The sequence below is a fragment of the Tachypleus tridentatus genome, chromosome 6 (genome assembly GCF_004210375.1).
Source record: "Tachypleus tridentatus isolate NWPU-2018 chromosome 6, ASM421037v1, whole genome shotgun sequence".
NCBI classification, from domain to species: Eukaryota; Metazoa; Arthropoda; class Merostomata; order Xiphosura; family Limulidae; genus Tachypleus; species Tachypleus tridentatus.
Window position 1 is genome coordinate 102,639,586 of NC_134830.1, and position 27,602 is coordinate 102,667,187.

Genomic DNA, 27,602 nt, shown 5'->3' on the forward strand with positions numbered 1-27,602 from the left:
TCAGCTAGATATCGAGCTAACTATAATTTCAGAAACACACTGGAACTTTGTTTCATGTTGGAGAGATAATTGATTGTGCTAATTCAACTTGTCTTCTGCATAGAAAATATCCTATTTCATGCAAGTGTTCAGCACCTTAATTACATGGCACAAGCACATTAGACATAACTTGTGTGTATGGGAGTACTATAATTTCCTCACTCACATCTGTGCAGTCCACTGTTTCTTTTGCGCTTTTATTGAAACATTAGCTTACTTGTTGCAGAGAAAAACTGACTGACAATGCCAGAAACAAGGCCAGTTACAACTATATTAATTCTGCAACTCTAATCCTACCTTAGACATAGAAAAAGTATGGTCTTTCCATTTATGTTTAGCTTCTCTCCATTTGCCACAACAAAGCTCATATCAACTAGTCTAAGTGTCGGTTTTACTCATAATGTCTGATGTACCACAAGACCCACCAGTATTCTAACAACTTTCTTTTATCTACCAAGAAATTTAATTTTTGTTCCGTGTAGAGACAGACACACAACAAGACCCACTCATTCGTAAGAGATTAAATATTTCGTTGCACTCTCACAAGTTAGTTACAAGAGTTGACCTGAGATTCTCTAGTTTTTCAGCAGTAAAATTAAAGTATTCACCACTTACTATATATACGTCCTGTAAAACCTGTGGTTTAGCCAGTCAAAAGTGATACCCAAATTTCTCTTCTTTATCAGCGAGATATGGACAGTACCCTTAAAAGTGGTTCAACATCACATGTCTTGCTCTTCCTGTTTAGAGCAAAGTCCAGTTGGAGAGACTGACAAACATTGTGACATGTATGCCATAACAGGGGTGGGATAGCTCTGTCTATTCACAGAAAACCAAGTGTGACTGCACTGTAAATCCATTACGTATAAGAAGTTGTTTGAATCATGGCCGATTTCAACCTTGATACAGTATGGGAGCCTGTGGACGAGGGATTGTTTGGATTGAAGTCACTGCAGCTGCTACTACTACAGACATTTTCTGGTCATGCAAAAAATTTGAAGTTACATATAGTGATTACTGTTTCACAGTCCTCAAATTGCTTATTGCTCAATTACTTGATTCAGTCCAGGGATGAACTGTTCAGAGTCAACACAAAGAATTGAGAGTTCAACCATTTCGAGCACCATATTTAAAACTGGTCCAAATCCTTCTTTTCTGAGTCTTTAAATGTTGGAAGAATAATTTGTATAGCCTTAGTTAAGGGGTCCCATGATTGTGACCAAACAGTCTGTCTTTGCCAAGTTTGTGATCACCATCTGATTACAAGGTTATTAACATCATTGATTTAGGTTCCCCTATGCTCATAAGACAGAAAGCTCCCGAGTTTTAGGACAGAATAGCAATATGTGCATGACAGCACAATTCTGACAGAGCTCAGAAAGTGATGTGAAAGTGATCCACAGCATACACCTCTGAATGGAGAGACTCATTACTGCCCCATGAACCACTAGGAACCCTGTGTCTTACTTGATGGTAAGAGGTCATCAGTGGCAGATGATATCCATCAATAGTGTTTGCAATCCATTCTTGTGGGTTTGCAACCAAATATGGGGTAGTAATCTGACTGCCATTAACATGGGAATACCTAGACATACTCTCAACTGGCCTCACAAGAATCACATGACATAGCTCCGCAGTGATGTTTAAACTGTGTAGTTCTCATGCTCCGATAGACTCTGTCAATGCTGGCAATTCTCATGCAGTCCATGGTCTGTAATGAGACTGTAATCATAGAACTTTTGCAGCAGTGGCAAAACTCAGGTGTTCAGGAAATAATTTCTCTTAGGTATAAATACTGTCTCAGGTGGAACAAAGTCGCGATAACGTGTTTAAGGAAGTCAAGGAATCAGGCTGTCGAAGCCTGCGAGTATGGAGTTTAAATGCTGCTATAATAAGCTTATGGCATAACGGCATACTCCTTATGGTACTCCCCTTGTGGCACATCAGTATGTTTGCGTTCTTACAACGCTAAAATCCAGGTTTCGATACCCATGGTAGGCAAAGCACAGTTAGCCTATTGTGTAGCTTTGTGCTTAATTGCAAACAATCTACAGTCAACCTCATGGTAGTGTGGTGAACGAGTGAGTATTTTACCCGAACTCAAGTTCTATAGTCAAAGTATCGGGAACACTGAGAAACTAATCAGCTCTGTTTATAATTAATTGTCCAATCTTGTTTCGTTCCTTCGAAGCTATAAATGTGCGGAACAAGTTGTAACATAGCGATAACTGTTAAAAGGATACAATACAATCATTGAACTGCAAAGATACAAGACTATTTAAAATGACAGTTCAATAATTACCAATTGTCTAAAAAGAATATTTTAAAATTGAAGATTAGCTACTTATTTGAATCCTTACGTATACAACTTCTAGTATATAACTGGGACAGATTAAAAAACAGGAAATGAAAAATATTGTCCAACAATAGAGGGCCTGGCATGGCCAAGTGGTTGAAGGGCTAGACATGTAATTTGAATGTTGCAGGTTCAAATCCCCGTCACACCAAACATATTCGCTCTTTCAGCCGAAGAGAAGTTATAATGTGAGAATCAATCCCAATATTTGTTGGTAAAAGAGTAGCATAAGAGGTGGCGATGGGTGATGATGACTAGCTGCCTTCCCTCTAATCTTATACTGCTAAATTAGGAACGGCAAGCGTAGATAGCTGTAGTGCAACTTTGCGCGAAAATTCAAAGCAAACCAACAGCAGAGATTTTTTTGTTTAAAAAACAAACAAACACTGTCACGCTTAGTTATGATTTTAGACGTGATTTACTTTTCTTTTTAATATGACCGACACTGAAGTCTATAGTGTTAGACACTGCCGTAAGTTAAAATAATTATCATTTCCGTAACGTAACACAATGTGAATAATTCTCGTATTCCACGTCTTCGAACAGGCAAGCAACTAGTTTCGTCGCTAATAAAGAAAGCCTTCCTTCCTCTCTGGGCCTGGCATGGCCAAGCGCGTAAGGCGTGCGACTCGTAATCCGAGGGTCGCGGGTTCGCGCCCGCGTCGCGCTAAACATGCTCGCCCTCCCAGCCGTGGGGGCGTATAATGTGACGGTCAATCCCACTATTCGTTGGTAAAAGAGTAGTCCAAGAGTTGGCGGTGGGTGGTGATGACTAGCTGCCTTCCCTCTAGTCTTACACTGCTAAATTAGGGACGGCTAGCACAGATAGCCCTCGAGTCGCTTTGTGCGAAATTCCAAAAAACAAACAAACAACCAATCCTTCCTCTCCATTTTACATAACTTTACAGGAAACATTCGTATTGATCAAGTGCGATTACTCACAGGTCTGACCTGTTCCACACAAAAATAAGTCACGTAATTATAAACGATTATTAAAGATTCGAATGATCCAACCACGTGTTTGCTTCCCATACTAATAGCAGGTCTGCACGCGCAGGGCAATCAACTTGACACTCCAGCCCACCTACGACTATAGATTTAGTGCTTTCTTACAAACCGAACACCGAATGGGGTTATATTGTGCTAACAAAAAATCATTACCTCGTGAATCTTTGTACTGCAGGTGACGGCGTATTTAACGTTACACGTATTTCGCTTCGTGGGTAGAGGTCACGACTGTCTTTAATCATGACACGCAAAAGCGTACAAACACGTTAAGGTATTTGAACTTGTCTCAGTCTTGCTGCACGTGCATACATTCTTACTATTGATTTTAATTTAAACCTTCGGAGTTACGTCGATGCTTCAATACACTTTTCCTGCTAAATGATTGGTTCACGCAGTTGTATATAAAACGTAATAAAATTCAATTCAAAATACGTGTTGCTGATTATAATAAATATTTAACACAGATTAAAATAAAATAGCGACAAGCAATGTGCGTAACCATGCATGACTGGATTCCTTCGTAAGAAAACCAAGGATGTTATATGATATTATTAATTTTATAGAAATTTCAGAAATGAAAAATAACAAAATAAATGCTAACGGGAACAGAGACAAGTCTATTTGTATCTTTTCTAATGACAGTAACATCATGGGATACTAGCAGATACACTAGCAGATGCATTTTTACTTTTCACTCTTTTGATGTCAGTGGCAGCCATAACCCTGATTCTGAAAATATTTACATGAGAATCTGTAACTTAAAGTTCCCTTGTGATTCAACAATAAGTTTATGAATTTACAGGGCTACAATCCGGGGCTCGATCCTTGAGTAGCTTTGTGCTAAAACCACAAGTCTACTCTATAACTTGAGAACCATGTTGTTTTATTTTACCATTGTAACGAAAAAAATGGCAGCTATAGAATGACACAAAGTCATACCACAATGTCACTCTGTAACTTAAAAACCGTATTGTTTTCATTTACCATTGTAACAAAAAAATTTAGCTATTAACTTACATAAAGTAATTTTACAATTGTAGCAGGTATGTATAACACGAATACTTCATTAATAGTATGAAAGATTTTCACGCTCATTCACGTATCCACTCTAATATTATTGGATTTCATATCACGGCAAGTGATTATCAATTCATGTTATATTGCCTTTTATTTAGTTTGCTTTTAGAAATTTACCGCGTATAAAAATTTCAATCAATCTTTCGAAATACGGTACAAGCTTCGCGGCTTGTCAATTTTTCAAATGAAACAATGAACTTTTCAATAGCTGAAGTATTAAAACTATATTGTAAAAATCACATCTGATTACCCTAAACAATATAATATAAGCTAATACAATATATTTAAGTGAGTGATTTGAATTTTGCTTAAAACTACACGAGGGCTATCTGCGCTAGCTGTCCCTAATTTTGCAGTGTAAGACTAGAAGGAAGGCAGCTAATCATCACCACCCACCGACAACACTTAGGCTACTCTTTTACCAACGAATTGTGGGATTGACCGTCACATTATAATGCCCCCACGGCTGAAGGGGCGAGCAGTTTGATGTGATAGAGATTCGAACCTGTGACACTCAGATTACGAGTCGAGCACCATGTATTTATACATTTTTTCTTTCATACCGACTCTTGGACTACTCTTTATTAACGAAAAGTGAGATTGATTGTGACATAATAACGACCCCCTCCCTACGTTAGAAGGAGGAGTATGTTAGGGGACGTGTTTCAATTTTGCAACCCGCACATAGGTATAAGTCTAGTGCTCTAAACTATGCCATGCCGGACTGTATGTTTTCGTACAAGAAAAGTTAGAATCATCCAATAAGATATGTTGACATCAGTTTAAGGAACTGCTTGCTACCAGTCCCTGTGAATAATACATATTTTACAAGCTGTTATTCTGTTTACAAGCTGGTGGTACATTTACAATATATATCGACTATCAAACCTGTCTATCGTCTGGTCGACGTCATGCTGTTATACACAAAATTTATTTTTATGACAGGAAACATAAACTTAAAACTAGAATATAAATATACCGCTTTCCATGTACAGATTACATTCAAAGTTATATATTTTAAATATTTATATTATACATATTTTAAATAACATCTCAGAATTAAAACTACTGAGAGCGAAAGTTTCGAAGCTGTTTGTGTTTATTTGATTTTACAAAATATAAAATGTTTAGTGATAAAGTTACTGTCTTATAACATAGTTTAACGTAATTATTATTTCAAATCGAATTTAAAAATTAATTTCAAAATCTACCTCTAGTGCGACAGTGGTGTACGATTACAATTTTGTCTTTATTGTTGTTTTGAATTAAGTACAAAGCTACACAATGGGCTATCTGTGCTCTGCCCACCACGGGTATCGAAACTCTGTTTTATAGTGTTGTAAGTCCGCAGATGTCTTGTTCTCCCATTGAGGGGACAATTAAAATTTAATGTATATATGCGATTGCAATATAAATGTATTTTTTTCTTTCGTACAATGTTTTATAACGTTTCAAAATGCAAAGATTAATGTATAAATAATCATTCAAATATCGTAATTTTTGATCGTGAAATGTAATAGTGAATTTAGCACACGCAGTTTAAACGCGTGTAATTTTAATACTTGTTCAAGGGGAAGAATAAATTAATAAAAGCATTAAAAGATATAGAAGTCCTACTAGTTAGCTTGATTTACAGTCTGAGGGTCGTGGGTTCGAATCCCCGTCGCCGAACGTTTTCACCTCCTTTAGTTGCGGTGACGTTATAAAATAACAGTCAATCACACTATACGTTGATGATAGAGTAGTCCAAGAGTTGGTGGTGAGCTGTGCTAAGTTCCCGCTAATGTACGACTGTTAAATTTAGGGACGGCTAACTTTGCGCAAAATTGAGAACGAAACCTATTAAGGCATAACATTATGATTTAAAGGTTTCATACCGGTAATTATAGTAAAGTTTAATAATACATTATTTTATGATATTTGTTCACCGTTTTAGTAATGATTTTATTGTATTATTTACAAGTTTAAGAAACAAATGTAACAAAACGTGATTTAAGATTACAGTCTTTAATTGACGAAGATTAGTCATTAGGTTCCAAATTTTTAAACACTTAAATCATTTTTTATAGTATTTAGCTAATCTGAGATTAATCATTTTTTTCTTAAAAAACTCTAGATCACATAGTTTTTATATACGCTAGTACCCGTGGATTTAGCAACTCTAGGATATCAGTCATTTAGATTAACAAGTTTTATATCTCAATAAGACATCTATCTATCCCAAATTAGAATACAGTAATTTGTTCCAATCACAATTAAAGATGCACATAGGCCTATGTATAGAAAATACAAGGATATAGAAAATTAAGAAGGACACAGAACAATTTGAAATTAAATCTAAGAACGACGCTAAAATTATTCAGACTAGCAAATCACAGATACTAGGATTAAAAACAAACAAACAAACAAACATGAATTTCAGATCTGAAAATGTGCAGTTAACAGTTGTTACTTGGAATATTAAAAACATTACTACTCATACTAAACCAAATATGCGATTCAAATAATATTAAAACCTATTCTGGAAATAAGATTAAGAGATAGCTACTAATTTTTCTTTCAGTCCAAAAGATTACTAGAAGAAATTTGGAATTATCATTATATATTAGTTTTTTGTTCTTTATTGCCATTTAGAAATTTCTCATACAAAAGATATTCGGGATCAGGGTGGAGTGAAAGAAAGTCACCTCACAACTTTCTTGATGAAGATACGCATATCATAGTGAAAAAAATACAAACACCCATACATTAAACATCAGTCGAATAGAAGTGTTTAGTCTTATACCACAGTTGGCTCGCAATCTTCGGGTTGAGAGTTGGGATCCCACAGAATATTCTCGTCTATTTAGTCGTGAGGGCGTTATAACGTAATGGTCAGTCACACTATTTGTTGGTTAAAAAAATTATTTCAAGAGTTGATGTTGAGTGATATTCACTGGCCATCTTTCCTCTTGTCTTTCACGTATAAATTAGTGACGAATAACGAGTAGCTAGTCCCCCGCTGAGACAGCAGTAAGTCTACGGATTTACAACGCTAAAATCAGGGGTTCGATTTCCCTCGATGGACATAGCAGATAGCCCGATGTGGCTTTGCAATAAGAAAAACACACTATAGTAGCTTTTCGTGAAATCTACAAACGAACATTTTCTATGCAGTTAAAATCTTGCATGGTATCTGTATCCATACAGACGATAAGAGTTGTTCTACACCGCAAAAGAGAACTTAAATAGGACTTTCTTCCAAATACTTCTAGAGAAAAAACAGAAGATGGAAAACAAGGGATAGTACTTTTGTTAAAAATACTGTTTTTGGAAAACGTAGACCAGTAGATATTCCGAGGCAAAGCTCAGCTATATAATGAAATGCAGTTTTTCCTTTTTTATTAAATGTGGCTCTATAAAACCAAACACCACTTCACACCGAATTTGAAACTGGACTTTTTTATAGATGTTGTTATCCTCCAGCCAATACTTTCAAGGATAAAATACCATTACCTTCAGTATATAAAAATAAATAAATAAACTCGTAGATACTGCAATTTGTTACTCCCGTTGGGTGATTTTATATGAAACTCGTTTGTTCTCGTATTTCCCCTATAGTTTTGGAGCTAATAGAACCAAACTTAACAGACGGATTTGGGTAGCACGAAATTATCTTTTATATATGTATATATGAAGTAGTTTCCCTACTTAGGAAAAAGCACCCGAAAGGTTATCCGTCATGGGCCCAGGAATACGTTTTCGGGGTCGCTGGACCCACATCTTGCATTGGACACTAAGTTAGTGCTACTTTGGATTCCAGCGGGTATCATGTTTGAACTTGTTCATACTCTTTGAAACATGGCATGCAAACGACCAAATTTGGCATAGTTGCTCAGGTACACCTGGTAGGTGTTCTAACGTGGTTTGTTTTCCCAATACAGAACACTCTTGAGCTAATTATGCAAATAATTTGGGATAATGAAGGTACATTTCGCCTTTTACAAACCAAGAGGAAGGCCTTTGAACCCACAATAGGGAGAGAGTACTTTATATTAGTAGTAATAATGTTAAAATGTCAGAAGAAAACGAAAGGTTAATATTACTATTAGAAGATGATCTACAGAACGTAGAAGAGATTTGAGCACTAACGAAAGAGATAAAAGAAGAAAAAACTGCAAAAAGAGCTATGGAAAGAAAAATACTTCATATAACACTACAAAGGCAGATGGAGAAATGACAAAGTAGGAAAATGAATACTATAAATGCAGTTAGGTTCATTCTAAGAACTAAATGGAAATAGACTGGACATGTAACAAGGTATTACAGTAATGCGTGGACATTAAGAACAATGGAATGACAACCTAGGATAAAGAAAAGGTCTAAAAGAAGGTAAAAGAGAAGATGAAGAGACGATATAGTGGCGAAATCAAAAGAAGAGAGTTTGATAAGAACAGGAAGTACTGGACTGGTCTGGCGGAGAGCTACATCCAACGAGGGATAACTGTATCTTTAGATAAATAAATAGAATAAGGGAATCTTATGTTTCTGTGTTTTATATGCTAACGATGGGTTTAGACTATCTACAACACAACCAGACTTTGAAGTTATCGAATACTAGATGCTAATTTGAAGCTGTGAAGATGAATCGAGATAATAATTATGAAAGACAGCAGCTTCATGTAATTCGCAAATTTAAATGTACTAGTCTAATAAAGATTACATCAAACTATAAGACAACGTATTTTGCAAAAAATTACAAAGATGCAAGAGGCCAAAAGTGTAGTTGTTACTACCTAAATCACTCTGATCAAAAGCGTTCTTTATTTTCCACATTATTCGATGTGATTAACATGCGACTTGTGCCCAGTCACCTGGGTTAAGAAACGTAAAGAAACATCAATTTATTTAGTGCAATGTAAAGTGACTTCTTTAAACAACATATAATAATGTCAAAAGTTTTAAATTTCAAAAGACATTTTGTTATTCTAATATTTTGTAAATAGTAACTATATTACAGAACATATATTTATGTAATAGATTGAACAGCCTCTTGGCCCGGCATGGCCAGGTGGGTTAAGGCGTTCAACTCGTAATCTGAGGGTCGCGGGTTAGAATTCCCTTCGCACCAAACATGCTCGTCCTTTCTGCTGTGGGGGCGTTATAATGTGACGGTCAATCCCACTATTCGTTAGTAAGAAGAGTAGCTCAAGAGTTGGCGGTGGGTAGTGATAACTAGCTGCCTTTCCTCTAGTCTTACACTGCAAAATTAGGGACGGCTAGCGCGGATAGCCTTCGTGTAGCTTTGCGCGAAATTCAAAAGACAAAGACATGAACAGCCTCCTAGTAGTAATCTGTAACATTATTTTTATAATTTATTTTGTTTGGAAACGAAACAAAAAACAACATAAAAAACACAAGTCACAAGTTTAATAGACTCGTGTTACCAACGTAACTTGTAAGAATCGATGATAATATTATAGAATATTTCAATGTCCGTGCAATATGTAGAAATTTAATCTTAACCTTTAATCTAGCCATTTTTAAACTTGTCGCGAAATCAGAACACGCTTTTGAAATCTATACTCAAGTTTGCACATGCATTCGTGTTTTTACGTTGTTTACTGTAATCAAATCAACTCACCCATGGGCAGAGCGTTATCACGATGGTAATTTCTCGTGAGCTCGTGTAAAAATTAAATTCCCACCGAAATGGTTACGAAATATGCGAAGATAGCAACGTTGTTGTTGTATCACTTTCACAATGATGTGATATCAAAATTAATTTAATAAAATAAGCTTGTGCAAAAGGAGAATGTCGTGCAAAATAATTTCGAAATCATTAATTACGAGAACACGAAATATCGTGTACATAGTGGAGTACCTGCATTTTTGGTGGCCAAAACGTAAATACTCTAAACTAAAATAACAATTTTTATATACAAAGCATTAATTTTGTCTTTTCGTGCGTTCGTGGTACTTTTGGCGGGAAAAATAGGTTTCGTTAAAACGTGCCTTTAAAATTGCTAAGTAAAATCGTGAGGTTAATATTCACCGTCAGCAGCAAAACCGTATGGAGTGGAATTCGGAAAGATCTGTGAAGTTAAAATGTTTTTCCTTGTCTCCGGTATATGTAATTAACCTATTTTATAATACATTAAAACTAAGCCGCTAAAATTTCAGAGAAGACCATGTAGGTAGAGGAAGGACATTCTCTTTCATAGGTGAGAAACTCGAGAGCCGTTAATACTATGTCTAATTACCATAGAGGTATAGAATATAGAACTGCATCTGCGTGGTTATTAAAACAGTATGGAAACACGTTTACTCACCTTGTTACCAAGCTCATGCTTATAAACCTGCTGCATAGCTTTACCGTTCTCACGCCATATTGCCTTAAAGACTCCAACTTCAGGGAAACTTTATACGTGTACATTTAACCTTCGAGTAGAATTTCGTGCAAAGTGCACAAACTAGTGATTGTTCGACAACCTTGTTTCAAACAGAAAGGCCCAATTCTCACGAGGGTAGAGCAACTATCAGATTCAACACAAAGAATATACCTTTTTTTGACAAATTAAAATTGTAAACCTTTTTCCTCTTAACAAGCCTGTTTACAATTCCTTTTCCCTGGGTGCAAGGAAGGGGCAATGGAGCTTTTGTGGACTATTCTTAGCGATTAAAAGAAATTATACGATTTTTTTAAAGATTTGCAATACGATACTGTAAATTGAACTTGGGTGAACCAGAGTGATATTTGTGGATGCAAAGCCCATTTCATCCTGACTCGGCATGGCCCTGTGGCTAAGGCATTTGACTCGTAATCCGAGGGTCGCGGGTTCAAATCCCCGTGACACCACACATGCTCGCCCTTTCAGCCGTGGGAGCGTTATAAAGTTGCGGTAAATCCCACTATTCGTTGGTAAAATAGTAGATCATGAGCTGGCGGTGGGTGGTGATGACTAGCTGCCTTCCCTCTAGTCTTACATTGTTAAAGTAGGGACAGCTAGCGAAGATAGCCCTCGTGTAGCTTTGCGCGAATTTAAAAAAACAAACAAACAATAAAGACTTTTAACCATAAAAACAATTAAAATGTGTGATTACTCAGTTTTCTTACTACAAAGTTTCTAAAGTATGTGATAAGGACGATTAAATGTAATCAAACAAAAATATTTATCCATGATATTGATAGTCAGTTTAGTAATACTGTTATCATGCTTGTGAAAGACATAATGCATTTTAAGCTATTACAAAATATTGAAACGTTTCAAAATAGATTATTTTTTTTATTTTAATATCAGCAGCTACTGCACATCTCATTAATTTCTTATTAAAATTTTAATTTGTAACTATAAAATGTTTGCATTTCTGCTGGCAAAGATATTACTTTTGGATTTTACATCACTAAATTTTCTTATATTTAATATGATTTTCAATATCATGCGTGGATTATCAAATATAGATTTAAAAAATAGACTGGATATTTTCCTAAATATCACATCTGTGATGTTCGAAATCTTTGCTATTTATCTTTATTTAACCAAAGTTTCATGTTGTATTTAAGAATGTCAGCAATAAATTCTGCTAGAACAGTTTTTTTTTTCCTTTGGTAAGGTAACATTTAAACATATATATATGTATAATATGCTAATTTAATTGTGTAGGGAGTATGTAGACGTATATCAACATTTTAAATGATACTTTAATCTCCTAGTACATAGAAAAATTGGTCAACAAAAATATAATTCACACATTCATTTTAATTAACACAAAAATTAGATAACATTTCCTAGAAAAACAAGATATCACAAAAATATGTTATCACTAGCACTTCAACGTGGTAAAAAATAAGTACAATTACCAACTCAGTTAATATATAGATTAACTTCCATCTATTAAAGCACTTTTTAAAATCGTCAAATTGTGAGCCCTCACATATGCGAACTTAAGTTTTGCAAGGACCTTACACATAACGACATATTTAGCCGGTGAAACAGTCAGTAGTATGTAATCATTTAAGTGCTACGGCTAAATGTATCTCAGTTAATTAACTAGTTTGAAAATTAATCAACATTAACTTAACCTTTTTGGTGTACATTATAGCTAGCGCTTTATTTTTAAAGGTAAAATAATCTATGGTTTCTAATAACTTGCTTTAATAATAATGATTCATTTTATACTTTTGGTCAGCGAGAGAGATCAGGAAATACTGCGTAATGGGGAATTAAAACCTGGCGCTGAACATGCTCACCCTTTCAGCATTGGAAGGTTACGATGTGACGATCCCCCCTTTATTCGTTCGTAAAAGAATAATCCTAGATCTGACAGTAGATGCAACCAAACAGTTGTGTTCCCTCTGGTCGGTAGTTCAAAATTAGAGATGACAGGAGATAACCTTAGTAGCTTAACCCTTAAGCAAAAATAAACAAACTAACAGTAAGTACGATGGCAAAAAACTGCCCCTCTAGTTTGTACATATCATCACCTGCTAAAAATATATTAAAAATTAGTTACTCAATGTAGTTCATGTTATTTCTTAGCAACATACTTTTACGATATAATACTATAACTGCTACTCCATTTCCTCTACATATGAAAGATATTTTTCAATAGCAAGAAAGCCCAAGGAAAATCCCATGACAAACTTATGAAACATTTTATTAAATTATATAATACTTTGATTTTAAATTAAGAATAAGTCCGTTAGTTTTTGAGCTCTTTATTAAACAAATTTATCATAACCGTTTGTTTGTTTTTGAATTTCGTGCAAAGTTACACAAGGGCTATCTGCGTTAGCCATCCTTAATTTAGCATTGTAAGACTAGAGGGAAGACAGCTAGCCATCATCGCCCACCACCCAATCTTAGGCTACTCTTTTATCAATGAATAGTGGGATTGACCGTCACATTATAACGCCCCCACGGCTGAAAGGGCGAGCATGTTTGATGCGACGGAGATTCGAACCCGCGACCCTAATATTACTAGTCGAACGCATTAACGCACCTAGCCATGCCGGGCCTATCATAACTGATAACACACTTTTCAGTTGATTTAAAAAGTCTGTTTCAATAATAAGCTCACATTTTGTTTTTAATTAATCAGATGTTTTTATTGTTTTACATATCAGTAGAATTTCGATATAATACCAAAAACTGATTTTCTAGACAATCTTAAAAGTTAATTTCACAAACTTTCCCTTTCATTTGTCAATATTTAGCAATTCTAAACTTTTATTACGGCAGAACATCTCAAGCTTCCATTTTAGATTACAAGGTTCTATTCGACCTAAAAATTATCCATTTATAGAAGACAACACTAAACCTTTGCTATTTGTATCGTTGTTAATGCAGCTGGGTTTTAACAAAACTACTATATTTCCAGTCTAAATGTTCTTTACAAATAAAAAATTCGTCCTTTTTTTACAGTAGACAAAAGTTATAAAAGTTATATCAATTGTAGGAAGTAGAACATAAAATCTTCTTTATTATTGTCATGGTAAGAAATTATAAAATGACCAATTACTTGTTTTTGTTAATCCTATGAGTTATTTAGCAAGTTTTCTATTCACAAGTCTTCTTTGTGACTCATGAAGAAGTTCCTGTTATTCTGACGAAAATGATGAAATATTGCAAATGAACAGTAAATATAGGTAAGGTATATTTATGAATTGAATGGGCTAACGATTCTTACGCTGCACCTTTAAATTACATCTTAAATTTTTTAAAAGATACTTTGATATATAAAACATATAAACTTACCCACTGGCTAAGCGGCATGTCTGCGGATTCATATTGCTGAAGTCCAGGTTTTGATACCCGTGATGGGCAGAGCACAGAACGCCCATTGTGTAGTTTTGTGCTTAATTCCAATCAAACAAATATAAAGTAGAAAACTTTTCCTATCACAACAATTCGAAACGCAATTTTCTGTTTTCATATTAAGAGTTTGTGTTATTTGTGAAATAGAAAGGTACTAATAGAAATTGAAAGTTCATAATCTTCCATTCGTCCTTACATCAAACATTAGATAAAGTTCTGCCATTTCTAGCTGAGTGGCTGTGTACGATGATGATATGGTTTTCTTAGGAATTTTGTTGTTTGTCATAAATTACATACGTGTTATTTTAATTTTCGTTAATTTCCATACAACGGTTGGTTGAGTTCTAACTTGACAAATTAAATATATCTGCATAGTATCAGTTTTAACGCATAATGCACTGAAGAAAAATGTTTCATGTGTATTCAACAGGTCAAGCTTTATCTATACAACGAGTGTGAAAGTTGTTTGGTATTAGAAGCGGTAAAATTAACACAGTGATAAAAGATACAACATAATTTATATTTTAAACATGTAGATATATTATGACGTTTGCAGACATACCTATTCTAAATCACTCGTAGTCTGACGAGAAATTACATCAAAAAAGGTATTAACGTCCGAATTAAGATGTGGGTATAACAGAAACTCGAGTCGATCGTAACTGGTTGTTCTGTGATCATATAAATATACTTCAATGAACGTTTTTGAAAGAAAAAGTAGTATTAATAAAAGTACGTGTTCAGATGTGTTCGAGAACACAAACACTTACTACTCTGTATGAATAATAAGGGGCCTCATAATTTATTTCGTTATGAAACTATTATATTATGAGTTTTAAGCTCTTATTTTTATGACTGAAGAAAGTTCAAAATAATACTATTATATACGTAGAAAAAATAAGAAGAATTGAATCGTAACTTGTAGTATTTTACAGAAAGAAAAAAAAACTTTAATAAGAGTTGAATTAAACGTAAAGCTACGTTTTCATATACAAAATCTGGTACGATAACATTCGAAATAGACCTTACCACTTTTCATCTTTTTGCTTCTACAAGGTATTTTATAGTAATAAGATATATATTTGAAATCTATCATAGCGTTTTTCCTTAGCGGCGAGTGTGTGTGTTTTACTTATAGCAAAGCCAAATTGGGCTATCTGCCGAGTCCTCAAAGAGGAATCGAAGCTCTGATTTTAGCGTTGTAAATCCGCTGTACTAGCGTGGAATTTCTTAGGGGTTAAAAATAAGTTAGATAAAAATTATTTCCATTAAAAAATTTGTGACAATTATACAACAACGTCCATAAATAAGTTCGTTTTGTTTGTTGTTATTTAAGCACAAAGTTATATAATAAGCTATTTGTGCTCGACCCACCCCGGGTATCGAAAACCAGTTTCTAGCGTTGTAAGTCCGCAGACATACCACTGTGCCAGAGGGGAGAACACCATGTAAAGAGTAAAGAGGAGCTTCTGTCTTGGTTTGTTATAACTAGTTATATTATAATCGTTGTAAATTGACGTTCTACTAGCAGAAATGTCATTGCGAAAAAGTAAAAAAGCCAGACAGTTAAGCAAGTTTTTTTTCACTTTCTTAGCATCGACTTTCGATGTAGCTTTATGTAGTTTTGTGCTTAACGACAAATAATAAAGAAATCAAATCTATTGCAACAAATAGCGGGTTTTAAACAATGCAGATTTATGTAAGCAGCTCTTCTTGACAGTATTAACAATCTTAAAATTCTTGCAACAGTAATTAATTATTCTTGATTATAATCGCTTTCAGTTTGTGTTTTAAGAAACAAGCTTCGTAAGAGGCAATCAAAGAATTGATGAGCTTTAAAGGTTCATGAAAAATATGAAAATTATTAGATCTCGGCTCTATCCTTATTATAAAGGTTAATCTTTACAAATAGCTTAGAACATTTTAACCCTCGTTTCTTTCTTCAAACCTGCGGCATGGCCGGGTGGTCAAGGCAGTCGACTCGTAATCCAAGGGTCGCGGGTTCGAATCCCCGTTACACCAAACATGCTCGTCCTTTCAGCCGTGGGTACGTTATAACTTTACGGTCAATCCTACTATTCGTTGGTAAATGAGTAGCCCAAGAGTTGGCGGTGGGTAGTAATGACTAGTTGCCTTCCATCTAGTCTTACGCTGCTAAACAAACCAATCTATCTTCAAATATCTTAATTTATTATTTTTATTATTTGCGTGCTTCGTTTATTTAATTAAGAAGTACCCACACTACTCATTCCAAGTATGGTTTCAGATATTCTGTTTAGTTCTTAATATTTTAAACTCTTGACTGCCGGAATTAAAATAATTGAAAAATAATTTTTTTTACGATTCCGTTTCCAGATATATTAACATTTTAGAACAAACAGTTTCATTGAAAATATTGGGAATACTTTCACAGTTCTGACTAAAATAATTTTTTATTTGTATTCGTATTGGTCTATTTTTTCTTGACTGCTGCTCTTTTTCCCACTCTTCTGCAATAGTTATTGTTTTGTTTGATAGTTTGTTTTAAATCAAAGCTACAAAATACGTTATCTACTCTCTGTTTACGGCACTGGCCTGGCATGGCATGGCATGGCATGGCCAGGTGAGTTAAGGCATTCGACTTATAATCTGAGGGTCGCGGGATCGAATCCCCGTCGCACCAAACATGCTCGTCCTTTCAGCCGTGGAAAATACAACCCCATGCGGGATGTTGTGGTAAAGATTAACGTTTTGAAGCATATGTTCAAACGTTAGACTAGAGAAGTGCAGAAGGCCCCTGTGCGGAGCTAAAGCCCCTGCTGGTTAACAGGGTCCAACATTTTCAAGGCCGAGGTCCTAGCAGAGCCAGAGACCCATAGTCCAGTTTTGATCGAATAAGGGCACAATAGATTTTTATCATGGAACATCAATCCGCCCCAAGAGGCGGAAGAGAGGAGACGGAAGATGTTCAGTGCCCTTGTACACCTTACAAGATGTGTGGAATAAAGGTGAACTTACAGTCAAAGATAAGTCCCAAAAATTTGCCTCAGTGACCACGTGAAGCACAACTTCACCAATACGGAGTTCAGGATCAAGGTGAATACCCTGTTGATGGCAAAAGTACAGGCAAACAATTTTGGAGAGAGAAAGGTTAAAACAGTTTGATGAGGTCCACTTCAGTAAATGATTGAGGACAGTCTATAACTGACACTCAATATACTTCATGTTTCACGACTGACACTAGATGTGAAAGTTGTCAACAAGAAGACTGCTTGCAACTGTAGGGATAGTTGTCCACTGATGGCATTAATCATTATAATGAAAAGTGTGACACTCAAAACACAGCCCTGAGGGACTCGAAGTTCCTGTGGCAAAGAATGGAAAAGTGTCGATCTCACACGGACCTGAAATGGCCGGTTCATTAAAAAAATGTTTAAAAAGTAGGTAAATAGCCACGCAACCCATATGTGTGGACGTCTCGCAAGATACCATAGCTCCACGTTGTACCATAAGCTTTCTCAAGGACAAAAAATACAGAAATAAGATGTTGTTGCTTGAAAAAGGCTTCCCTGCTTGATGTTTCAAGCCGAATCAAATGGTCAATGGTGGAGCGCTGTCTTCGGAACCCACACTAGGTGGGTGAGAGGAAGTCGTTTGATTCGCGGAACCAAACAAGACGTGCATCAACCATCGTCTCCAAGATTTTACAGAGACAGCACGTCAAAGCAATTGGGCGGTAGTTCAAAGGAATTAGGGATCCTTCCCAGGTTTAGGGAAAGGGAGTAAAATAGCATGGCGCCAATCATCAGGAAAAACACTCTCCTGCCAGATCTGGTTAAAAACAACCAGAAGAATATCAAGAGATGCAGGAGAAAGATGGCACAAAATCTCGTAATGAATATCATCAGGTCCAACTGGTGTGCTGCCAGACCATTGAAGAGAAAATTTAATAGGCGATCGTTCTGCCCGTGTTTTGATGGCTAAGAAGATCGGGATAAAGCAGAAGTGCTTTCGCCGAGAGTACTGGCGATGCTTTGGGCATCAGCAACTTCCTGGTCATCAGAGAACAAGATCAAAATGGAGGCAGAAGTATACTGGCCACTAACCTTTCGAATTTTATCCCATATAACTTTGAAACTGGTGGTAAAAGAGATGCTGATACCTTTCGTAGGTATCCCAAGCTTGTTTTTAAGCTTTTCTTGTCACGTGGCAGGCAGAATTCCACCAAGGACAAGGATACTGTGGGAAACGTGTCAGGTTTTAGGACTGTACAGTACAGTCAGTTACTGCTGTCACACAGTCATATATCGATGGCTTACATACGATGATAGGATCAAGTTCTGAGAGAGTGGTGAAAGAAGGCCAGTTAGCTTGCTCCAGCTTCCATCGAGGCATGCGGGTCAGATGGCATCGACTACAGTCAGTCTCTCTCAAAATGATAAGAAAATTATCACTGCCCCATGAATTACTGTCAACCCTCCATGAAAAGTAAGTGAAAAGTGGAGTGTAGCATATAGAAAGATTTATAGCAATAAAAGACTGACTAGGTTCATGAAATTAAGTATAAAAACCAATACTGAAGAGAGATGGGTTGTGGTTCAAGAGCATATGCTCAGTAGCACGACCACTCCCATCAAAACTCGTACCACCCCAGAGGATATTTTCTCCATTGACATCCATCAGTAGAAATGAGGTGGATGGTAACTGCTCAATAAAGACATCAAGGGATGACTGATTATAAATATCTTCAGGAGTCAGAAGAAATAGTGATGGTACGACCCAATAAAACAATAATGGCTACAGCCTCCAAGGGTGTATCAAGTGACAAAGACAGGGTGGGCACATGCTGATCAACTTGTAATGCCACCCACCATGCACTCGTCCATCACACGACCTGTCATTTCTGTTCAAGGAAAAATTGCTGAAGAATGACTGTACCAGCAGGTTTCAGAAATGTTTCCAATAAGGAGAGGCACACGAGATGATAAGAATCAACCAAATCCTTCTCATCTATATTTGGGGCCTGGCATGGTTAAACGTGTTAAGGCGTTCGACTCGTAATCCGAGGGTCGCGGGTTCGAATCCCGGTCGCACCAAACATGCTCGCCCTCCCAGCCGTGGGGGCGTTATAAGGTGACGGTCAATCCTACTATTCGTGGGTAAAAGAGTAGCTCAAGAGTTGGTGGTGGGTGGTGATGACTAGCTAGCTGCCTTCCCTCTTACACTGCTAAATTAGGGACGACTAGCGAAGATAGCCCTCGAGTAGCTTTGCGCGAAATCCAAAAACAAAATAATCATCATCTATATTTGATCGAAAACTTCGACAGTTCTACTGGATCAGAGTAGCTAGTATTGTTTATGTGGAGAAGAAAGTGGCGGGGAGACCTTCTGTTTGCGACCAATATTTTTTCTTTATTGTACGAAGATCTATCAATCTCCATGTATCTTCCCCTGGGTCGAGTAGCCAGATATCTGTCTTGAACAAAGAATCCAATGAGTGAAGGCGTTAACGAATTGTCGATTTACTTCTTGGGGTTGCAGAAGAGGATTGACCCGAGGAAACACTCGAACCTGAAGGAAATGGCACTGGGCAGTCACTGGAAGGAGTGGTAGGGACAGAGATGGAAGTAGACATAGATGCATCAACTTTTTAGTTATGGAGGGCACAAGATTCCTAAGATGTTTTGCAAACTTCTCTGTTCTAGGCACTGTGGCAGTTGAATGGAGTGCAGCAGCATATGCCCGAAATTGAGTTGAGGGCAATAATGTTCGAGCCTCTGGGTAGGTGATATTGTTAATAGTCTTCAAGCGTTGCACCTCCTTCTCTTCTACTCATTTAGTGCAAGAAATAAAGTAAAAGAGGTGTGTACCACTACAGTTAACACATCGTGGTTCCAGGTTGCACTCGTAAGCACTGTGATCTTTACCACCACAACGAGCACATATCAATGACCAACGACATGATGTTTTTGAGTGACCCAACTGTAAGGCCGTACCTTACAGTTCAGATAACCTGCTTTGACTGAGGCAGGACGGGATGATGTAAACGTTAATACCAGAACATTGGTAGGGTCCATAATTCCGTCTTTACGAGAGAAGATACGATGCACTGCAGTAACACGTTGGCTGGAGAAACCAGCGAGGATCTCCGACACAGGAATGCTCTTTAAATCCCTCTCAACTATAACTGGTCTGGAAGAATTCAAAGTCACATGGGGAGTAACCTCAATGGGTATGTTCCCAATAGCTTTTGATTTTAAGAGGAGTTTCGTATGTTGTGGTGAAGATGTTTCTGCCAAAATATCTCCAGAGCCCAAATTCTTTACTGACTTTTGGGAGTCAGCAAGTCCCTTAATCCCTATTGAATAAAAGATAGAGACATTTGCCCCAAGAATTTCTCTGATAAGGAATGGATAATCATAGTGCAAAATCTGGCTGTAATGTTAATAGAGTCGTCCATGCGTGGTCGTTTTCAATTATCTGGGTCCTTTAATTTTTATCTATTTTGTCAGAAAGAGAGGTATCCATAATAAGGAAGCTACATTTCAGTACCCACTGACCCCATCCACCATGGAGCCATACGAAGGGACGCACTACAGTGTCAAACAAGGACACTGCATGACGGCAAAGTTTCGTGAGTACTATACTCAAACACCAGCATCAGATACAATGCCCACAACACCCGTTGAAAATATCCAACAACGGTACTTGGTTAACCCTAGCCCAAGTGGATAAGCCGACCCTAGGGGTGCCACCTCAAGATCGCCCGTCTACAGAAATTCAAAGCCAAAGTAGTGTGTTAGAATTGGATCCCTCAACCACCAGGATCCTCTCCTACCCTTCGCGGGTCACCACGCACAGCAAACACGTGGGTGGATGTTTAGATCCTAGAGGAGGTAAACTGAAAGAACAGAACCTTCCCTGGGAGGTCCCCTCACCATGTACAAGAATTCACACCGAGGGGCACTATGAATAAAGCCCTGAGCTATACAACTTTCATATGTTCATGATTTCTATCGCTAATAAATTACCGTTAGACATTACACTTGCAAAGTTTAAATTTAGGAGTTGTCTTAATGAATTGTTAAGCATTGTTTTTTGCCTGTGAATGCAGGGTCAAATTGTTTATGATTACTTAGATGATTAATCTACGTTCAGAAACCTGCTTTAGTAACTTCCACTTTACACTTTGTGATTTACAGACTAACTTGGTTTTAGAATTGCTAAATAAGGCTCTGTGTGTTATTCATACATGTTCTTTATGTTCATTTTAACAATCTGACGAGCAGTGATGTCGAGAAAACCCACTTGTAGAGAAATATATATGCAAAAACGGCTCGTTTGGGTTGAGAAAATATTTTACGTAGAAGAGCGAACAACGTTTCGACCTTCTTCGGTCATGGTCAGGTTCACAAAGAAAGAAAGAGGTAACTGACCGGAAGCTGACCACATGTTTGGAAGGGGTTGTGTAACTGAGTGTCGGAATGTAGAGGACTGTGTTAGATGTTTAAATATATAATTTTATATTATTTATTGTATTATATTTAAAATAGGTATAAAAGCGTTCCTTTATATTGGTTTATTTTGGGTTTAAGTTGTTGTATAAGTAAGGCTTTAATTTTGCGTTTGTTTATGTTCGTTTCTTTATTTAGTATTTGAGTATTTTCTATGGCTATGTTGTGTTTATTTGACTTGCAGTGTTCGAAAATGTGTGAAGGTGACTTTTTATGTTCTTTGAATCTAGTTTCCATTTTTCTACTTTTATTGAGACACGTTTATTGAGACAATTTGTATGTCGTATGAGCATGTATTTCCTTTTACCAATGAATATTTCGATATCAAACACATATTTGCATCATAACATAAAACATTCAACATTAGTTATTTTTCTTTTCTTCTACCGACACCACCAGTTTGTTTTTTGTAAGAAACAAGGGTTTCACTTATACAAACAGTTACTTATGAATCAATTTATGTTGCTGTTTCAGCACAAAACTACTCAATGGGCTATCTGTGCTCTTTTCACTGCAGAAATTTGAACCCCGGATTTTATCATTATAAGTTCATAAACTTATCACAAACCTACTAGGGGAATTAATTTTAGAAGAAGAAAAATAGTAAGATCTTGTTTCAAAATGATTCATTGGATTATAAATATTATCCTAGCTAATTTTCGTTTGTAACATTCCTTGTCTATAAATCCTCATAACTACGCAAGTACAAATCGAAAACTGCCTTGTTGGGCACATATTCTACTCACAAATCCTATGATGGAAAATAGGGCCAGAAAGGTATGACTTCCCCTGCAGTGAAATTCAATAACCTTTACCTTGCTAGGTGAAGCGTAGCGCTGAGCTTTGTATGACGATGTGTTAGCAAGTACTCCTAGTCCTTGACTCTTAGAGCATACGTAGTTAACCTCATAACCACTGCGTTCACCTCGCACCTTCTAGGGTAGCACAAGAGAAGGTGAACAGATATAAGCAGATAGAGAATAATAAGATTGCTTCAGTTATCTTAAAATTCCAGGTGACGAGTAAATATCCTTGTTAACAAGCAACTTTATAATAAGACCTTCTAGGTTAAAATGTTGGGTAGTAAAATTACGTTTTTATTCAATAAACTTCTCAAAAAATTTATTTCATAGATAAAAGAAAACACAAACTTATAACAAGATAGTAAATAGTTTATAAAATAGCTTAGTTTTTATTGTTTACACAAGAAGAGGACTTACATTTCAGATTACACAAGTTGCTACAGGCGAGTTTTTTTGTTTTTATATAACAAAATATGACGTAAATAAGAACATTATGCTATAACAATATTATCTACTGGATAAAATACCAATTAAAATGTTTTTGTTTTGTTTTTTTACAGCACTTAAGTACTATAAATAACTTAACTTTTCTCTCAGGCTAGCTTATTTGTTTGAAGTTAAACAGAAAGTAACACCATGGGCTATCTATGCTCTGCCCACTAAGGGTATTGAAAACCGTATTCTAGAGTCGTAAGTCCGCTCACACACACCGCTGTGCCACTTGGGGACTCTCTCTCTGTCTCGATAGCATTTAACTATACAATAACAAACACATTTAGTAGCAGTTTACGTAGCTTACATATATTTACCAGAATTTGTGGTGTGTTTTATATTGTGTATTTCATAGAAAAAATCTAATATACTTAAAATATTAACATTAAACCCAATGCACAAAAATAAACTTAGCGCTGACTTACCAGGTAACTCTAAATAGCTTAAAATTTCATAAAAAGGATTTCTTTTGACTGTAGTAATTAATGACTTGGAAAAATAACTAAAATTTGAGGTCTTTTGCGCCCTGAAGATCTCACTTCAATTACAGTATCCAAATGTACTGAAAATGAAAAAGCGATTCTAAGTTACACGTATATATTTGACTTGACAAACAGGTAATATATACATATTAGATCAAACTGTTTTAAGATATACTTTTGTTTCTCATTTTATGATTTAAAAACCAAAAAAAAAATTAGATGTATATAGAGGCAACTAGGTACATCTTAGCTTCCTTACTGGATATTGGAGCTTAAGACATTTATCCACAAACACTAAATTTCTACCTATTTAGAAACAGAAATAAGCCTTAGAAAAGAAATAAACAATGAAAGAAGGGCAGTGTTATAACTTGTATTGGTTTATAACAAAGCTATCGCCAAGAAAAGCCTAGAGTCGTTTGAAAATGGCTCCTTCCCTTCTTGAATGGGCCTGGCATGGCCAAGTGGTTAGGGCGCTCGACTCATGATACATAGGTTGCGGGTTTGAATCCTCGTCGCACCAAACATGCTCGCTCTCTCAGCCGTGGGGGCGTTATAATGTGACAGTCAATCCCGCTATTCGTTGGTAAAAGAATAGTCCAAGAGTTGGTGATGACTATCTACTTTCCCTCTAGTCTTACGGTGCTAAATTAGGGACGGCTAGCGCAGAGAGCCCTCGTGTAGCTTTGCGCGAAATTCAATACATACAAACCCTTCTAGAATTTCAACTTCATTTTGATGATCAGGAAAAATTAAATCTACTGTTGCACAAACTGCCGAATGTAACTTTATAATTTTATATTCATGTTAGCTTTTTGTTGCTAATGTGTTTTTTTCAATGTGATAGTAACCTTTCTAAGTCATGTACTGACTCTTAGCACACTTAAGCCGACATGTGTCGTTCACTGGAGAAACGATGACTCTTGAAAAAATCGTAGCAAAGCCTGTATATAGGTACCGTTTTTTGTTTTTGTTTCATCTCTTGCACCGATGAATGATATAAAAATTGCTTGTCATTCATGATGAGCTGATTTTAGCCACCATGCTTTATTTTTTGGCAAATTTCACATTTGAACCAAATAAACAAGAAAAGCTCAAAGAAGAGGACATTAACTGTAATTAATGTATTCTCTCAACCTCTTATGTTATTATTGATCTAAGTTACAATCCAGAAACACCAAATTAATAAAATCGTGTTTTAACTGTACTGCTGTGCAACGTTGTTTCAGTCTACTTTGATGACATCATTACATATTATACAACTACATTAGGTGTTTTCTATATATTTTATTTAATAAAGTGAACACTTAATTTTCAGGAAGTTTATCAAAACTATCATGCATACATATGTATGTAGTTTTAATAATAGAATGATGTTCAAGTAAGATGGCTAAATATTTCTTATTCAACTACAGATTATTCTGAATAATTCTTTTGTGATATCACAGATTATTTGCTAATGAGAAAGGTCACTGCCCTATGTTTCCGAGTGCCCTTTCATGGTATAAGGGGGTTTTCGGGCCCTTTTCAAAATGGCCGCCACCGAAAATCGTAAAATTACACAATATATATGAAATGATCATTATTTGCATCCACTTGGCCTATAATATTTAAATTGTTGTTATTCACTTATCTATAAAGCACAAATTGGACCAAAATATGGAATTTTGAAATTTTGTGACATGGCAGAAATCCATGATGGGGGCCAAATTTTGGTGCATTTTCGCAAAATCGCTCATAACTTTTGAACCAGTTAACGTATAAAGTTGATTTTGGTGTCTAACCATATGTTTTGTTACATAAGGAATTCAATAGAACCATAATTAGAATGATTCATCCAACCCTAGCCATATTAGCAACATATTAACTGTGCACAATAAGTGCAAAGTGATTCATGCCATTTTCCGAAAAACGCCCTATTATTCCACTCTATACTCAATGCTTCGTACATTTGATTTCCAACATTTTCCTGAACTAGGTACATAACAAATGACCTTATTCAGCAATTTTTAGAAATATTTTGTACAAGTCTATACTGAATAAACACTTGTTAAAAATATTTATTTTTGGTCACATATGGCACACACATATACACATCAGTAAAACATATAAAAATAACATAGTAATCAAATAAGATATACAAGTTGCAATATATACATATATAGTAAAAACACTATAAACATGACGAATAATGCATTGTAACATGTCATTTTAAAATATCTTTCTTTGTTATAGGTGGCATAATTACCAATCGACGGTGGTTAACAAGACTCACAGACTTAAAGCTTTCCCTATTCCTAGCGGTGTCGGTGATCTAATATTGTAGTTGTAGAGACACCTTAACATCTGTCTGCATTACCATGCCCAAAGCAAAATCTAAAACTTGTGGTGGTGGCACTGACTCTGGTGATGGTCCAGCTAAAAAATAATCACGCCTGCCAGTTTGTATTATACACACTGATGGCATCAAAAATGCAGGGAACCTGACTTTGATTTCCAGCCTTTCAGATCCACAAAGAAGGTACAATGAAATTTGTAACATAAGGGACAGGCGATTGTTGCTACCAAAAGATTCACCAGAAAGGAGAGAGTCTGCATGTTCCCTCATCCCAGAAATTCTACAAGATCACCATGGGTATCACAGAAATTGCTACCAGCGATTCACTAATCATCTGGACCAGCTTCCCTTGCTTGATCCTACCAGTGTATCACAAAACACCGCACGTCAAGACTCTGTGCAAGGCACATTAGATCCTTCACACAGGGAGATCACATTCTGTTCAAGAAAGACTGTATATTCTGCAACAAAGTTAGGCGTATCAAAGTCAAGATTGCAGGAAATTGGGAACAGCAGTCCACGTCAACGTTCAAGTATGGTGGCGGTCAAACTGTTATTTATATTGCCACAAGCCGCAATGATGATAGACTTCTGACACGCATATGTGGACAAGACCTCTTTGCTTGCGAAGCCCAGTATCACCCGAATGGCAGAAAGAAGTATACATCAAACCCTGCGCTATGGAACAGCAAAGACCCTTAGAACATCAAACAACAAGCATGTCTGGAGGAGGCACACCAGAATGCCCTGCAGAAAGTTGCCGATTATGTTTCCAACACCATAATAGTGGAGCAAAATGTTGTCATGTTATCGCACCTTCGACGTTTGTATGCTACTGAATTGCAGCAAACACGCTATGACAATCCACACTACAGAGCTGAGAAACTCAAAGACAAATTACAGAAACACCCAAGATTAGGTTCCAAACTTGAGTTCACATTGGTTGAGACAGGTCGTGGCAAACTGCCATTTTATCTTGTATTCAACAGCAGCACCAAAACATCTAGTGCTATCGCCAAGGCTTACCAGCTTGCTTCACAAGATCCGATGAGAGATGTGGGCATGATCCTTCGTGGAGCTATCTTGCAGGCATATGAGCAAGCAGACGATGCTCAAGAGAAATGGCCCCCAGACCCAATGGAATTGATTGTCCAAGATGGGGTGATTCCACATATACTTCAACGGTTTCTGGGTCCGGTTTTGACAGGTAGCGAAACGGTTAAGACATCACGAGCTGAACGCATCATGCTCTCCATTGGCCAGGACATATGCCGAACCGTAACTAATGGAGAGTGAAGACGAATCTGATGAGGATGGGCCAGATATTGAGTCCTTCTCCTCAGACGACGACTTGGACAATGAAGTATAAAGAAACAGTGTGGTTTCATGATGTTTTTTTTGTTTGTCCATGTTCAAATGGTTATTCTTGTAACAATGTGAAGTTTGATTACATTGATTAAAGTTTTATGAATACTTACTTGGTTTTTCTTTGCATGCAGTGATATTAATACCATATAAAATAGCGATATTACCTTATAAAATAGCAGAATAAGATCGTTTGTTATGTACCTAGTTCAGAAAAATGTTGAAAATCAAATGTACGAAGCATTGAGTATAGAGTGGAATAATAGGGCGTTTTTCGGAAAATGGCATGAATCACTTTGCACTCATTGTGCACAGTTAATATGTTGCTAATATGACTAGGGTTGGATGAATC

At 36.4% G+C, this 27,602-nt stretch overlaps 1 protein-coding gene and 1 long non-coding RNA gene across 2 annotated transcripts in view; one reads left to right on the forward strand and one right to left on the reverse strand.

Annotated features, from left to right (window-relative positions):
• The window catches only part of LOC143254620 (uncharacterized), a 37,829-nt gene extending 26,995 nt beyond the window's left edge, over positions 1-10,834 (reverse strand). The window contains exon 1 of the long non-coding RNA XR_013030281.1: positions 10,792-10,834. This is a non-coding gene — a long non-coding RNA (uncharacterized LOC143254620). The remainder of the gene's footprint in view (positions 1-10,791) is intronic.
• A 3,195-nt stretch (positions 10,835-14,029) lies between these two features.
• LOC143254621 (uncharacterized) lies at positions 14,030-27,393 on the forward strand. The gene is made up of 2 exons (XM_076509771.1): positions 14,030-14,108; positions 25,783-27,393. Exon 2 carries the CDS (start codon positions 26,690-26,692, stop codon positions 27,179-27,181), a length of 492 nt encoding a protein of 163 aa, XP_076365886.1. The 5' UTR covers positions 14,030-14,108; positions 25,783-26,689; the 3' UTR covers positions 27,182-27,393.
• Positions 27,394-27,602: the final 209 nt, after the last annotated feature.